This window comes from Rhineura floridana, chromosome 3 (assembly GCF_030035675.1).
Source record: "Rhineura floridana isolate rRhiFlo1 chromosome 3, rRhiFlo1.hap2, whole genome shotgun sequence".
Lineage (NCBI taxonomy): Eukaryota > Metazoa > Chordata > Lepidosauria > Squamata > Rhineuridae > Rhineura > Rhineura floridana.
The window spans coordinates 221,997,518-222,012,272 of record NC_084482.1 but is presented as its reverse complement, the minus strand read 5'-3'; the positions used below and the strand labels follow the sequence as shown (position 1 = coordinate 222,012,272).

General features: G+C 45.0%; 1 protein-coding gene across 2 annotated transcripts; it reads left to right on the top strand.

Moving 5' to 3' along the window:
• Positions 1-3,600: 3,600 nt before the first annotated feature.
• On the top strand, positions 3,601-14,523 carry LOC133381739 (zinc finger protein 883-like). 2 transcript variants are annotated; one of them, XM_061621130.1, is made up of 3 exons: positions 3,601-3,672; positions 6,275-6,509; positions 10,135-14,523. In XM_061621130.1, the coding sequence occupies exons 2-3, from the start codon at positions 6,455-6,457 to the stop codon at positions 12,123-12,125; spliced, it is 2,046 nt and encodes a 681-aa protein (XP_061477114.1). In that variant the 5' UTR covers positions 3,601-3,672; positions 6,275-6,454; the 3' UTR covers positions 12,126-14,523. The 2 variants fall into 2 exon arrangements, with proteins under 2 accessions (XP_061477114.1, XP_061477115.1); XM_061621131.1 differs by having other exon boundaries at positions 3,643-3,672; positions 6,455-6,509.
• Positions 14,524-14,755: the final 232 nt, after the last annotated feature.

Below are 14,755 nucleotides of genomic sequence, written 5' to 3'. Positions count from 1 at the left end.
TCCCTCAAACAGTGGCCTTGAGGTCAGGTGTGCTTGGGGTTTGCCACACATGGGGCAATGGCCAGAAGTTCCAGAGCCAAAGGCAGGGGTGGGGGACATTTTGCAGCTGCCGGATTCCCTCGTGGATAACCTTCTGGGGGCTTCATGCCAGCCAGAGCCGTTCACACACATCCGTACACCCACGCTCACAACACTCGTTTCATCCCAGGTCTTCTGCACTGTAATAGGAGGGGGCAATGATTCCGATAGTCAAAGCCAACAACCGGGACCTCTCCTTCATCCTCCTTGTCTCCCTCCTGCTCTCCTTTCTGTCCTCCTTCCTCTTCATCAGCCGGCCAAGGAAAGCAACTTGCCTTCTCCAACAAAGGGCCTTCAGCATCATCTTCTTGGCTGCCGTCTCTTCTGACTTGGCAAAAACTATCCCTGCAGTGCTGGCCTTCCTGGCCACAAAGGTCTTCAACCTACCGGATTGCTGCGGTAAGGGTGGCGGAGAGGAAACACGCACCACCAGGGGAGCCTTGAGTTTAGATGAGGCAGATGGACAGGGGTACCCTTGGAGACTGAATAGACGGGAGTTTCAACTAACTTAACTAATATCCAGTTCTAGCATTTGACCAAAAAAATGTGCAAAATATGTTCTGTTGGTTAACTGCAGTAGTGTAGTGGTGGCAAATTCAAAAGTGCAGGGTCCTTTCATGATAGTCACAGCCACACCCTCCCCCTTTTTTTGCTTCTGTGTTGAAAATGAGATCCTTGTTCATGCCGTCTCCCACAGATGTCCCTAGTAGCAACAGATGTCCCTAGTAGCAACAGACGTCACTAGTAGCCAATGAGCATGAAAGGGGAGAATGTTAGCTACTGAGAAGAGTCTTCTCAGTGGATGACTCACTTCCTCTCACTCTGATTGGCTCCCATCAGCAGGAAGGGACAGGGAAGCATGTTAGATGACTCTTCTCAGTAGCTAACATACCCTCCTTTCATGCTGATTGGCTTGTATGCTGGAGACATAGGAACCCTGCTTCCAAAACAGTAAGGGGTGTAAGACACACACACACACGAGACCTTGGATGACTACACCACTGGCTAACTGACACATCAGTCCAGTTCATTCAGTCAGGCATGAGTCCAGCTCTGTCAGGCCAAACCCGATATCTCTCCCCCTCCCCCCTCCTGCAAAATTATGGTGCCCAGTTCTTATTGGTGTTATGTGTCTTTAAGTCAATTACGACTTATGGTAACCCCATGAATCAGCAACCTCCAATAGCATCTGTTGTAATCCACCCTGTTCAGATCTTGCAAGTTCAGGTATGTGGCTTCTTTTATGGAATCAGTCCATCTCTTGTTTGGCCTTCCTCTTTTTCTACTCACAGTGGGGAGGAGAGCCTGGCTGGGAGGCCAGAGTCTGTGAGTTCAAATTTTTACTCCCTTCTGTTTTCCCCAGCATTATTGTCTCTTTTAGTGAATCCTGTCTTGTGTCCGAAGTATAATAACCTCAGTTTCATCATTTCATAATCATAACCTCGGTTTCATCATGCCCAGTTATGCATCACCAAAAAATTGGATAAACGAAAACAGATATTTGCATAAATGTTGTGTGTGCTAATTTATATGCATAGAAGCTCATTTAAAGCTTTTTTTAAAAAACACTTTTTTAAAAAGATGTTTTAATATGTTTTTAAATGTGTTTTGTTTTAATGTATATTTAGTCTGTTTTTATGATGTTTTAGAGTGTTTTTGCTTGCCGCCCTGGGTTCCTGGGAGGAAGAGCGGGATGTAAATCTAATAAATAACTGTTAATATTACTGGAGCAGCTAGCCATCCTTTAAAAACGTAATGCAAGTATTGTTAAAAATATAATAATGTATAATAAAAATGTAATAATGTATAATAAACTGAGAAAACTAACAATAAGTGCAGAAAATACAAAATGACTTTTTAAAAATGGCTTGCAGTCAGGTGCTCAGTAGTGGGATCCAATATTTTTATCTCTGGTGCACCTGCCCCCAAATTCAGATTTTTTGGGGGAGGGGAGGTACACAGAGAACTCCTCCAGATTACTGGGGTTAATATTTGTTTGTGCCACTGAACTATTTTTACTATCAGTATATAAAGGAGCCAGTGTGGTATAGTGGTTAGGGTGTTGGGCTACGACCTGGGAGACCCGGATTTGAATGCCCACACAACCATGAAGCTCACTGGGTGACCTTGGGCCAGTCACTGCCTCAGCCTCGGAGGAAGGCAATGATAAACCCCCTCTGAATGCTGTTTAACATGAAAACCCTATTCACAGGGTCGCCATAAGTCGGGATCGACTTGAAGGCAGTCGATTTCCATTTTTACGAAGGTCAGAATGTGGATGTTAAATTTAAGAACTTGAAGACACATGACAACATCATTCTTGCTTTTTGGTGGCACGCCAGACGGTGGTTCAACGATGGAAAGGACTGAACGACTTGAACATCTCTACTTGACTGAGAAATGTTTAGAACATTGCCTTATTTGAGGGCTGGAAAAAACGAGGATTTATCATGTATGCTTCGGAACATAACTTGCATGGACAATATGGTTAAATGTTTTCCCCCCCCTTTTCTACATATTTGGATTGCAATATTGTCCAGTCCCGTGGTCTATCAAAGGTGGAAGTGGGGGGAGAGAAGTGGGGGGCAAATGGTCATATGGGGGCATGACGCCATACTATCATTCATGTTTCAATTATGCTTTGTATCATACAAGATGCAATGCCCAGTTTTTGTTACTTTTGTTCTTTAATAATAATAATAATAAAATTTTAAAAAAGGTTGATATAAACATTTACACAGACACCCAGGCTGAGATTTTAACTGAAGCCAAAAGAACTTAAACCTTTGCTGAATTCAGCCAGACCACCAAAAATTTCTCCAGAAGGGTCATCATTTTTGCTTTTAAAGATGTTTCTAAAGATTTTTTTAAAATGTGTGTAAGATGTTAAAGAGCCAGTGTGGTGTAGTGGTTAAAGTGTTGGACTACGACCTGAAAGACGAGGGTTCGAATCCCCACATAGCCATGAAGCTCCCTGGGTGACCTTGGGCCAGTCACTGCCTCTCAGCCTCACAGGAAGGCAATGGTAAGTCCCCTCTGGATACCGCTGACCACGAAAACCCTATTCATAGGGTCACCATAAGTCGGAATAGACTTGAAGGCTATCCATTTCCTATTTTGTTGCAAAGGTTTACACAGACACCCAAGCTGAGATTTTCACTGGAGCCAAAGAACTTAAAAGCAGCCGCCACTGCTGAATTCAGCCTGACAAATAAAAATAATGACATCACAGGGAGGAGGAACTTACTCCTCATTTGCGTCGAAACGGTGACGTCAGAGCGCTGAGAAACTTCAGTGAGTGTTTCTGAAGCTGTGAACAATCTTTAGGGTGTGCAGGGGGAGAGGAAAGCGCGCTCCCCCCCAATCCCTTGGAGCAGCCCCAACACAACAGCAGGGGGGTAGAGGAGGAGGAGGAGAGTGGCGAAGGAGGGAGGCAGACTCGGTCCTCCAGTGGGTAAAGGAACAGAGTTGTGGTTCCTAGAGAGGCAGGAAGTGGGGGGAGAGAGAATAATGAATGGAAGGAAAGTGGGGAGGGGTCTCCATTCATAATCCGGGAGGAGAAATGGGCCACGAGGAGGAAGAGAGAAAAAAGAGGTGCAACATGATTTCGGGGTTGGAGGGAAGAGGAGGGTTTTTTGGGGGGGAATCCATAGAAAGGGGTGTGGCGGGAGGGGGGCTGATCCACACCGTCCAGCTGCCAAACTGTTTCCACTGAAGGTGCCCCCCCACACACCATTTGCAGCTCAGCCCAGTCCCCCCAGGGATGACGCACAGCTCAGGCAGGGGGGAAAGAGGGGGGGTCTTGATGTAGCCTTGTTGGGGGGCACATGTTGGAGGGGAGGGGTTTGCTGTGCTGCTTTTCTGCCCACAGCTGGAGGGAGAGCCCCTTTTGGATTTCCAGATATCCCCCTGGAAGTTTGTTGGAGGGGAACATGGAAGTCCCCTTGGGGTGGATCTCAACTTCTCTTGCAGGATTGGCCCATCTGTGGGGGTGCTGGGGGTCAGTCTCTCCTGGCGCTGCCAGCCTCCCCCCTGCCTGGCCTTGGAAGCCTGCACATTGGCAGGAGTGCCTCAGAGTGTTAATGGGAGGAAGGGGGTGTCCAAATCACAGAAACTTTTTCCAAAGCACAAAACTCAAGAGGCTTGTTCAGACATTACACTGGACACAGGTGCAAGCTGTCTCTACCCAGGTACAAGTGTTTGTGTGAAAAAGTATGCACCTCTTATTTCAACAGCTCCACTATTGTGCACAGAGGTGCACGGATTGTACACTCATTGAATGTGATGTGTGAACACCCCTAAGCAGACAGACATATACATAGCATTTTTCCACCGAGAGCTCGCTACTCCTCATCTAGCCAAGTTCAAGGCTTTTTTTGGGGGGGGGGACTGGCTGGATTTAAACTATTTCTCTCATTATTTAAACCAGGCAGAACCATTCTCAGTGAGTTATTATTGTTTTCTTTATTTATGATTTTATTTTTTTTTATTCATTTTTATTTACTAACTAGAACAAAAGACCTCTAAGCAGTTTCCAATATGCAGTATTTAAAAAGTCGTTAAAATACTAATAAAACAAACTGTTGCGCACCACCCCAATCTCCAAGCGGTGAGATTTCCAGGGGTCCCTGCACTCGCCCAGGGTTTGGTTTCCTCGGGAAGAAGGTCAGCGGAGTCTGTGGTGTCTTTATGAAATATGGTTTGTTTATTTACACACATTGCAACCTGAGCTTAGGATGGAGAGGTTCAAGGCATCAGCAGTCCAATATCCAGCTTTTCCAACAGGGTTACAGGAGGCACCCCAAAGCCATGGTGCAGAGAGCTAGTCTCTCTGCCTGCCTCCAGTTCCCAGCCGTTCCCAGCCACAACTCCAAACACAAACCTCTCCTAGGTCAAGGAAGGGGGGGAGTCTCTCCTGAAGAGTTTCAATAACAATAGGATCTCCATGACCCATTTCACCAGTTAATGGGCACTTGATAGGCCCATTAACTCACCTGGCCACTCTATTATAGAATCATAGAATCATAGAGTTGGAAGGGGCCTTGTAGGCCATCGAGTCCAACCCCCTGCTCACAGCAGGAAATCCACAGCTAGAGCATCTCCCGCAGACAGCTGTCCAGCCTCTGCTTGAAGACATCCAGCGAAGGGATCCCACCACCTCCCTAGGCAGTCGGTTCCATTGCCGAACTGCCCTTACTGTCAAGAAGTTCCTTCTAATGTCCAATCTGAATCTACGCTCCTGCAACTTAAAACCATTAGACCTAGTCCTACCCTCTGGGGCAGCAGAGAACAAATCTGTACCCTCCTCTATGTGACAGTTTATACTAACAAAGGGAGATCTGGCCAGCAGCGCAGAGGCTGGAAGGGGACTCTTAGAAATCATCCATCTCAACCCCAAACCCATAACAAAACATTAAAAACAAGTTACATAAATAACAAAAATTACTTTTATTTGTGTGCTGCATTTCCACAAAGTTGTCCCCTACACAGTTCAGAGCCCAAGAATACCTATACAAGAACTGGATATTACTGATGAAAGCATCACGGTCATCTACTTCCAATTCATTTCAAAACATACTACAGCTGTTCCAGTTCATTCCACTTAGACAAACTTCCTAACTTTTAAAACTCCTTCATCAATCCTTAACACGCAGTATCAGCTGATATTTATCAGTTGCTAAAATACATAAAGCCAGAGTGATTCAGGCACAATAAACCTTTCCAGCCCAGTCTGATATTAATATACATTATAATATAATCCGTGGACAGTTCCTTAAAAGTGCCATGCTTAGGGAATAGCAGGCAGTTTTCTTGCAGCTGCTGATATTAAAAAGTGCTAGATGCAGAACAAATCCATCTTGCAAGTACTGAATGATCCCAAAATACAAGTATTAAATCATTTTAAAAATATAATATTAGAGAAGGATTTGGAAGTTCAGAAATAAGGATTGTAAAAGGCTACCAGCGCAGGGGGGCGAGGGGGAGCTTTCCTCCTTCATTTTCAGAATAGTTTGAACGTGTCTGGGATATTGCAATGTTATCAAAATGTACACATTTCTGAAGAGAAAATAATGGGCAAATATATAGACTTTTAAAAAAAGGTTCTGGGCACTGTTTATTATGATTTTTCTGTGTGTTTTTTTCCGGGCCTTCACATCTCTGGGTTTGAACCTGGGACCTTCTGCATGCAAAGCAGATGTTCTACTAACTGAGCCATGGACCTTCCCCGTGTGCAGAAGTTAGAGGAGCTTCATCTTACGTCCTCTTGCCCACTTGGGGGGGAGAAATAGGAAGGGGTTGCTGAGGAAAGCCTGGATCAGTCAGAAGCTACTAGCCTGTCTGCTTGCTCCAAACCTGATCTGATCTCCTCTCCTAGATGGAGGATCCATTTGTCAAAGGTCTCAAGAAAGGATCTGCAAGCAGCTGTTCAGGTATGTGGTGGGACCCTTCGCTGCTTAGGGATTGAGGGGCTTCCTTGGAGGGCTGGTGGGCTCCTTGCGTTCTCACCCAGGACTGGCTTGGCCCAACGGGCTGCGAATTTGTGCCCGTTTGGAGATCACACAGCATCTCCCTCACGCTGGGTTTCTTTCTTCACAAATGTTTATACGGGGTGTAAACGCTGAATCAGTCCCACCCTCCACTAGGCTGAACAGGTCAAAGGCCCAGAGTCACCTCAGAATTAATGCCCCTCCTAGGATTTCCCCCTTTGCTGGAACAGGGAGGAAGGTGGCAAGTGTTAAAGTGTTTTTAGTGCTTTTGTTTGCTGTGCTGGGCTCCTGCTGGGAGAAAGGGTGGGAAATAAATCTAATTAATAATAATAATAATAATAATAACAATAGTGTCCCCCACCTGAAAGGGGACAGAATGGGAGGAAGACCAGAGCGCAGACTGTTCCGCAAAATGGTGCTGGAATCAGAGTATGAGAATTTAAGGAAGATTCCTCACTGATGGCACCTGCTGAGTCAAACTTACTTAGCCATGTTGGACTTGGATATTTAAATATTTTTAAACCATGCTTTTGGGAAAATGCAACAAGGCTGTGTTGTACAAACAGCAACGACAAAACATCAATAAATACTGGCTGGTAAAAAAAAAAGATATTCACATTGTAAAGGCCTGTCTGAATAATTCTAACGTGCAGCTCGGCACGTTTAGTGCAGTGTCAAAAAAAGTTGTGCAACGTGCGGTAAGTTTTTGTGCAACTGAGCATATGGAGTTTTAAAAGGAGCTAGGTGATTTCTAAAAAAGAAATAGATGAGAAAAGATGAAAAGAAACAGAAAGTGAAGATAAATACTGGTTCCATTCAAATCTTTATAACCTTATAGTACTAGTCAGTGCTTTTTTTTCAGTAAAAAAATGAGGTGCCGGTACTCATATCTTGATAAAAGTACGACTGTGGGTCCCAGCACAAAATGGCTGGCATGGACAGCAAAAGAAGAGGTGCTTGTACAGTAGGGCCCCGCTTTAGGGCGCTTCACTTTGAGGCACTTCGCGAATGCGGTGGTCTCAATTAGATGCAATTAGACTAAAGCCCCACTTATACAGCGCTTGTTCCGCTTTTACAGCGTTTTTCGCTTTACAGCGGGGGTCCGGAACGTAACCCGCCGTATGAGTGGGGCCCTGCTGTACTCCGTACTGGTGAGTACTGTCACCAAAAAAGCCCTCCTAATGGTATATTATGCGACTAATTCCTTGAATAGTTTGGGGGCAGGCAGCGTGCTGGCTGCTTTTAGTATAAACCCCGGTTCCAAGTAAAGGCCGACGGAACCTCAGGGGCATGGAGAACCACAAAGTGTCCCGTCAGAGGATTTCAGTGATTGAGGTGGAACGTAAGGGATCAGAAGGTCCTTAAAACAGTGCTGGGCCCAAGCTGTTTCGGGCTTTCTGAATTAACACAAGAACCTGTCTCTTGCAAATCGGCAGCCTCGCTTCTATGATCGCTGTTGTCATCATGTTGGTAAAGTCAAGGGCTTCCTGCAGCACCCAACTACAGGAAACGCAGGTCTTGCTTTGCTGTCCTTCCTTTTGAACAGTTGATGGCAAGCTGAACGAGTAGCTCCAGAGCTCACAGAAGTAATAGACATATTAAGGAGAGTGGCACAGATAGCCTCCTGCTGTCAACTTGTAGCTATGTACACAAATAAGCGGGCAGCTGACCTCCAAGCGGGGGGGTCCTTGCCCTCCACTGAACACCACCGAGGCGTTCAATGTGGGACGTTAGGACAGGAAAATTAAAGAGCAGCTGCCTGAAAACTAAGGAAGCGCTTGCAGGACTTGTCTCCCAACGGCTCACTTGTGTTATTGTTGTTTAGTTGCTGCTTAAACCCCAGCATTACAAACAAGTGTAAGAAGAGTTAAAATAACCTAAAATGTACTAATAATAAAAGAGCAGATCCAATCTCTACTCCCCCCCCCCACAAAAAAAAAGATAAGCAGAAAATTAAAGTGCAAGCGCTGGGGAAAATATAAATGTTTTAGCCTGGCTCCAAAAGCCAGATAGTGATGGAACCAGGCATGCCTACCTGGGAGAACATTCCAGAAAAGGGAGCCACCACTGAGAAGGCCTTTTTTTCCATTCCACTGCATCACCCTCAGAAGGGGCACACAGAGGAGAGTCTCAGATGACAAAATGCAGGGTCTGAGTGGGTTCATCTGGGGAGAAGCAGTCCCAGAGATATTGGGGTCCTGAGCCACATAAGGCTTTGTAGGTCAAAACCAGCAGTCTGAACTGGGCCCAGCAATGAAGTGGTAGCCAATGTTGTCGTGCCAGGATTGGTGTTATGTGTGCAGACTGTGTTGCCCCGGTCTGAGCATATTTTGTAGTGCTTAAGAAACATAGTTGGTGTGGCCCCCATCGCAGCCCTACAAAACCCACATAGGTGTGTTATTTTCAGAAGAGGCTGTCCCATGTTGCTCTTGACCTGGCTGAGTGGGCTGGCATATGTTTTGGCACAGGTACCTTGAATGATTCATAAGCTAAATTCATGCAAGCCTTGATCTGTCTAGACCAGTGGTGTAGTCATTCAGGGTCTCAGGGGGTCTTAGACCACTTACTTTTTTGGGAGCAGGGTCCCTATGTCTCCAGCATCCTACGAGCCAATCGGCATGAAAGGGGAGTGTGTTAGCCATTGAAAAGAGTCTTCTAACATGCTTCCTTGTCCTTTCCTGCTGATTGGAGCCAATCAGAATGAAGGGAGGTGAGTCAGCCACTGATAAGACACTTCTCAGTAGCTAACACTCTCCCCTTTCATGCTGATTGGTTTCTAGAGACATCATACTTTCTTTCCCAAGGCATTAGCGGTTGTTCTGCATATTTTCATGAATGGCAAGTGTTGTGTATGAATGTGTTAATATTATAATGTATTTATGTTAATATTTTTAAATATGTATATTGCTTGTAGACTTCTGTGTAACAAGCAACTAACAAGTCAAATTAATAATAATAATACTGCCCTCCAGCAAAAAAAATTGGGGAAGGTAAATGGTTTTCCCACCATAAGGGTAGGATTGCAGAGGAAAGAAGCCCCCAGAAAATTAAGGTGATAAATCGGCCCCAAAGAGAAGGCATTATTCTACTGGACCTTAGTGCAGAACAAAGGTCTCCAGAGTTTCAGCAGCTTTAGGGGGGAGGAGGAGAAAGAGAGAGAGAGAAAGGTCTGAAGGGGCTCACATTGCCTGTGAATCATCCTCTTGAAGCGTTGACTGCAAAGAGACAGACTGTTGCATCTTGCAGCAGCTGACGCTTCCAAGTTGGCAATGGGGAACTTCCAGCCTGCAGGCAGAATTAGGCCCGGCAAGGTTCCTAATTGGGGCTGAGAGGCTGTTTTCCTTAAATCATGGCCACCTGCCCGATGCGTGATAACATATGGGACATCAGGTGTGGGACAGGTAAAGCTGTGGCTGCAAAGGATCAATTGGGAGCCTTCAAGTGCATTCCTGGTTGTTCCTTAGCAAGCAAGGCTTTCTCTCAGCACTGATCAGCATTTACAGCAAGTCTCACTGGGATTGTAACTGGGATTACATCCTTTATTGGGATTCTCTCTTAATTCTGGCAGGTGAGGGACAGGACAGTCATCCTTCTCGGGAGCCACATCAAGTCTCATCAGAAATAGCCACGCCTGAAGTGAAGGAAGAAACCTTTGGAGATCAAGAGTTAACAAGAAGTCAGGAGGAAAGCCAAGCGGAGAATGGGAGGAATAAAGCCACTCATACCCAGGCCGATAACTCATGTCAAATCCCAGTCCAGAAAAACCATCACAAGACGAAGGAGAAGCATGAGTGTCCTTCATGTGGCAAAATATTCGAGAGTAAATCTCACCTTCACTCACACTGTAGAATCCACACAGGGGATTCTCCCCACGTGATTCTTTTCCGCATTCCCTGCGGAAAGAGTTTCAGTCAGATTTCACATATTGCTTCACATCGGAGAATTCACACAGAAGAGAAACCACATAAATGTGTGGAGTGTGGGAAGACCTTCAGTCAGAGTTCACACCTTAGTTTACATCAGCGAGTCCACACAGGAGAAAAAATATTTAAATGCTTGAAATGTGGAAAGAGCTTTAGTAAGAGGACAGCCCTCACTAAACATTGTGGAATTCACACAGCAGGGAGACCATATAATTGCATGGAGTGTGGAAAAGAATTCACTCGGAACTGTCATCTTATTTCACATCAGAGAATCCACACAGGAGAAGAACCATATAGATGTGTGGAATGTGGAAAGAGCTTTAGCCATAGCTCTAGCCTTTCTTCACATCAAAAAAATCACACAGGGGTGAAACCATATACCTGCTTTGAGTGTGGAAAGAGTTTCAGGCTTAGCTCACAACTTAATTCACATAGCAAAATCCACACAGGAGAGAAACCATATAAATGTTTGGAATGTGGAAGGACATTTGCCCATAGCGTGTCCCTTACTTCACATAAGAGAACTCACACAGGGGAGAATCCATTTAAATGCTTGGAATGTGGAAAGAACTTTAGCCGTAGCTATAACCTTATTTCACATCAAAAACTTCACACAGGAGAGAAACCATATAAATGTTTGGAATGTGGAAGGACATTTGCCCATAGCGTGTCCCTTACTTCACATAAGAGAACTCACACAGGGGAGAATCCATTTAAATGCTTGGAATGTGGAAAGAACTTTAGCCATAGCTCTAACTTTATTTCACATCGAACACTTCACACAGGAGTGAAACCATATACCTGCTTTGATTGTGGAAAGAGTTTCAGGCTTAGCTCACAACTTAGTTCACATAGCAGAATCCACACAGGAGAGAAACCATATAAATGTTTGGAATGTGGAAGGACGTTCGCCCACAGCTCATCCCTTACTTCACATAAGAGAACTCACACAGGGGAGAAACCATTTAAATGCTTGGAATGTGGAAAGAGCTTCAGTCAGAGGTCACATCTTTCTTCCCATCAGAGGACTCACACTGGCAAGAAACCATATCAGTGCTGGGAGTGTGGGAAGAGCTTCAATCAGAGTTCACACCTTACTGTGCATCAGCGGATCCACACAGGAGAGAAGCCATATAAATGCATGACATGTGGGAAGAGCTTCAGTACTAGGACATACCTTACTTGTCATCACAGAATCCATACAGGGGAGAAGCCGTATAAGTGCTTTGAGTGTGGAAAGAGCTTCAGTCAGAATGCAAGCCTTAGTACGCATCAAAAGATGCACAGAGGGGAAAAGTATGCATGCTTTGAATGTGGAAAAAGCTTCAGTGGTAGCTCAGGTCTTATTTCTCATCACAAAATCCACACAGGAGAGAAACAATATAAGTGCTTGGAGTGTGGAAAGAGCTTTACACGGAATACACACTTTACTTCTCATCAGAAAATCCACACAGGAGAGAAACGATATAAATGCTTGGAGTGTGGAAAGAGTTTCAGGCATAGCTCAGAACTTAGTTCACATAGCAGAATCCACACAGGAGAGAAACCATATAAATGTTTGGAATGTGGAAGGACGTTCGCCCACAGCTCATCCCTTACTTCACATAAGAGAACTCACACGGGAGAAACCATATAAATGCTTAGAATGTGGAAAGAGCTTTTGGTGGAGTACACACTTTACTTCTCATCAGAAAATCCACACAGGAAACCATATAAGTGCTTGTAGTGTGGGAAGAGCTTTCGATGGAAAGCATACTTCATCTCACATCAAAGAATCCATATGGAGGAGCCACTATAAAAATATCACACTAGGTTATAAGTATCCATATCTCTTGCAGAACTTCAAGGAATTCACAAAGGATAAAACAGCATCCCTCTTCCAGCCAGCAGCAAAACTCTGACCTCTTTCTTCTTTGGGTGGCTCACTGAAGAAACACATTTCAGCCCTCAAAGGCCATTATGGAAGCATATTCACCCAGCGGTAGTAACGTGACTGGCCTTTAGCAAGCAAAGAAGCAAGTCTCCAAATATAGCTAGCAGCCCTGAACTGTACATACGTTTAGTGCAGCAACATTTAGAATCCTGTCTGCCATCCTTGTCACTTCTCAAAGAAGATTTCGTGAAGCTAAGAAAGGCACAGAAATGGACTTCTGGAACTACAAAGAGCCTGGAGCCCATTCACGGTTGGAGCATGTTCACTCTGAGGAGATGCTGACCCGTTTCTGTTTTTTGGAGGTGGGGGGATCTAGAGGTTCCCAACCACTGTTGGAGAAACACCGTAACTCAGTGTCACCTGTTGAAAATGGTTGGCAAGCTTTGAATATAGACAAAAGGAAGGACTAATATTTTCACTCTGTATATGTAAGTACATGCTGGGGGAAGAGAACTGGGACAGAGCTGGACATTCATGTGCCACTTTTGAACCCCTGTGGGCATCCATCGGGTGCTGTTGGAGATAGGATGGGAGCCCTCCCATGGACTTCAGGTGGGATTTTGCAGAGCAGTTCTTAGTTAAGAGAGCCAAGATTTACTGGTTGGCAAGCTTTGAATACAGACAAAAAGGAGGACTAATATTTTCACATTCTGTATATGTAATGTTTTTGAATGTGGTTAGCAATAATGCATTTATTTTGCTTTCTCCTTGGAAGTAATAGATGGATTAAGCGAGAGGAGAATTTCTTTATGCATTACAAAGGTTGTCACTGGAATGATGCAGTTCTCTGCTTTGCAAATTCAACAAGTCTAATAATTCTGAGCTTTTGAAACATTAAGATGTTCAACGGCTTCTAAACATGAGTGCTTTCTTTGCTCAGAAGAGGGATCCATAGGTAAACTCTTAGATTACCTCCTTCCATTTAAAGGGTGCCCTTTGAACCATACACATCTTCAGGATAAAACACGGGGAGGACATTACAGTGAAGTGTCTGCCTAACTGTTACATGTCTGTTGGTGTCGTTCCCTTTCAGTGGAATGGTGGGATATTATACAGTCACGAGAGTGGCTGTATACTATAGTCAGTAGGGATTTTTTGCGTTCTACCATGTTAAATGAAAATAACCCCCCACACCCCTTTCTAGTGCTTTGTATAGTCCCAATTCAAAACAAAAACTTACAAGGCTTATACTGTTGGATTCAGAATCGCTTGCTCTACAACTCTGGAAGTTTTCTTGGTGATACACAAGCCCCCCACGGAGAATCCACAGGTTAAAGTGAAAAACGGGAGGGAAAAAGCTAGAAGCCGTTTGGACTTTTTTTTCTTGAAATTGACATAATCTGTTGTCCTTGATTACAACTCAGAGATGACTCTAAGATATCCCTAATCAATTGCCCGAGCTTGCCCCAAACACAGTACTTCATCTGTACTAGGTTTAAATTAAAAAAGGCATGGTTTATTTTTAATTAATTGATTAAAAAATGCATTAGAATGGATTATAACGTACTGCATGCACATGTTGCGCTGCAGCCAACTCAGAAGGGACAGGAAGGGGGGAGGCATGAGTTTCAGGCACCTCCGCAGCCAGAAGAAGCCGAGTTAGGGATTGTTGTGTCTGAGCAGGATCGTGCGGGAGGGGGGCAGCCTGCTCTTCAGCCAGTTCCCACGAGTAATGCCCTTTCTGAGGAGCCGAGCGCACTGCCCCCAGTTGAAGCAGAGGACTTGGGGGAGGAAGCTTCAGAGTCAGTGCCACCTCCTCCTTTTCCAAGCAGTTCCCAGGAGGATTCCAGCATGGCACCGCCCCCTGACCTCGAGCCTGTTACTCGGGAGCAGGTGTCTTCAGATGAGCTGTTGGATGCACGTCCCCTGTCTCCTCGTTTCCGTCGCTGCCAGAAACTGACAGGGCAAAGACAGGAATTACGAAGGAGTAAGAGATTACGTTCAAAAACATTTCCTATATAAGCCTGCCGCTCCCAGTGGGGGTCGTTGAGTCAACTTCCTTCACACACTGCAGAGCATGTCTAGAGTATAGTTAGGGACTCTAGTGAGTTAGCGTAGGGTTTCCTATGAAGCGCAATGCCTTTGATGTATCCATTACTCTAATAAAATGAGATTTACTTGCACACACACTCCAGCCTCATTCTTTCGGCTCTGAATGGGACAGTTTGACTCAACCACCATCCCTACTCGAACCTGTTCCCATGGTGGATGACATGGACCAGAATGGAGCCAGAGGGGGAGTACCTATCACCATGGAAGCCTTGTATGCCGAGATCCAGAACCTCCGAGTGACTACGCAAGCCCTACAAGCCGAGAATCAAAACCTCAGAGCC

Excerpts from the sequence above, each read along its gene's own strand:
- LOC133381739 (XM_061621130.1), top strand. The coding sequence starts at position 6,455 with ATGGAGGATCCATTTGTCAAAGGTCTCAAGAAAGGATCTGCAAGCAGC. Across the intron at positions 6,510-10,134 it reads ATCTGCAAGCAGCTGTTCAG|GTGAGGGACAGGACAGTCAT; the intron begins GTATGTGGTGGG and ends TAATTCTGGCAG.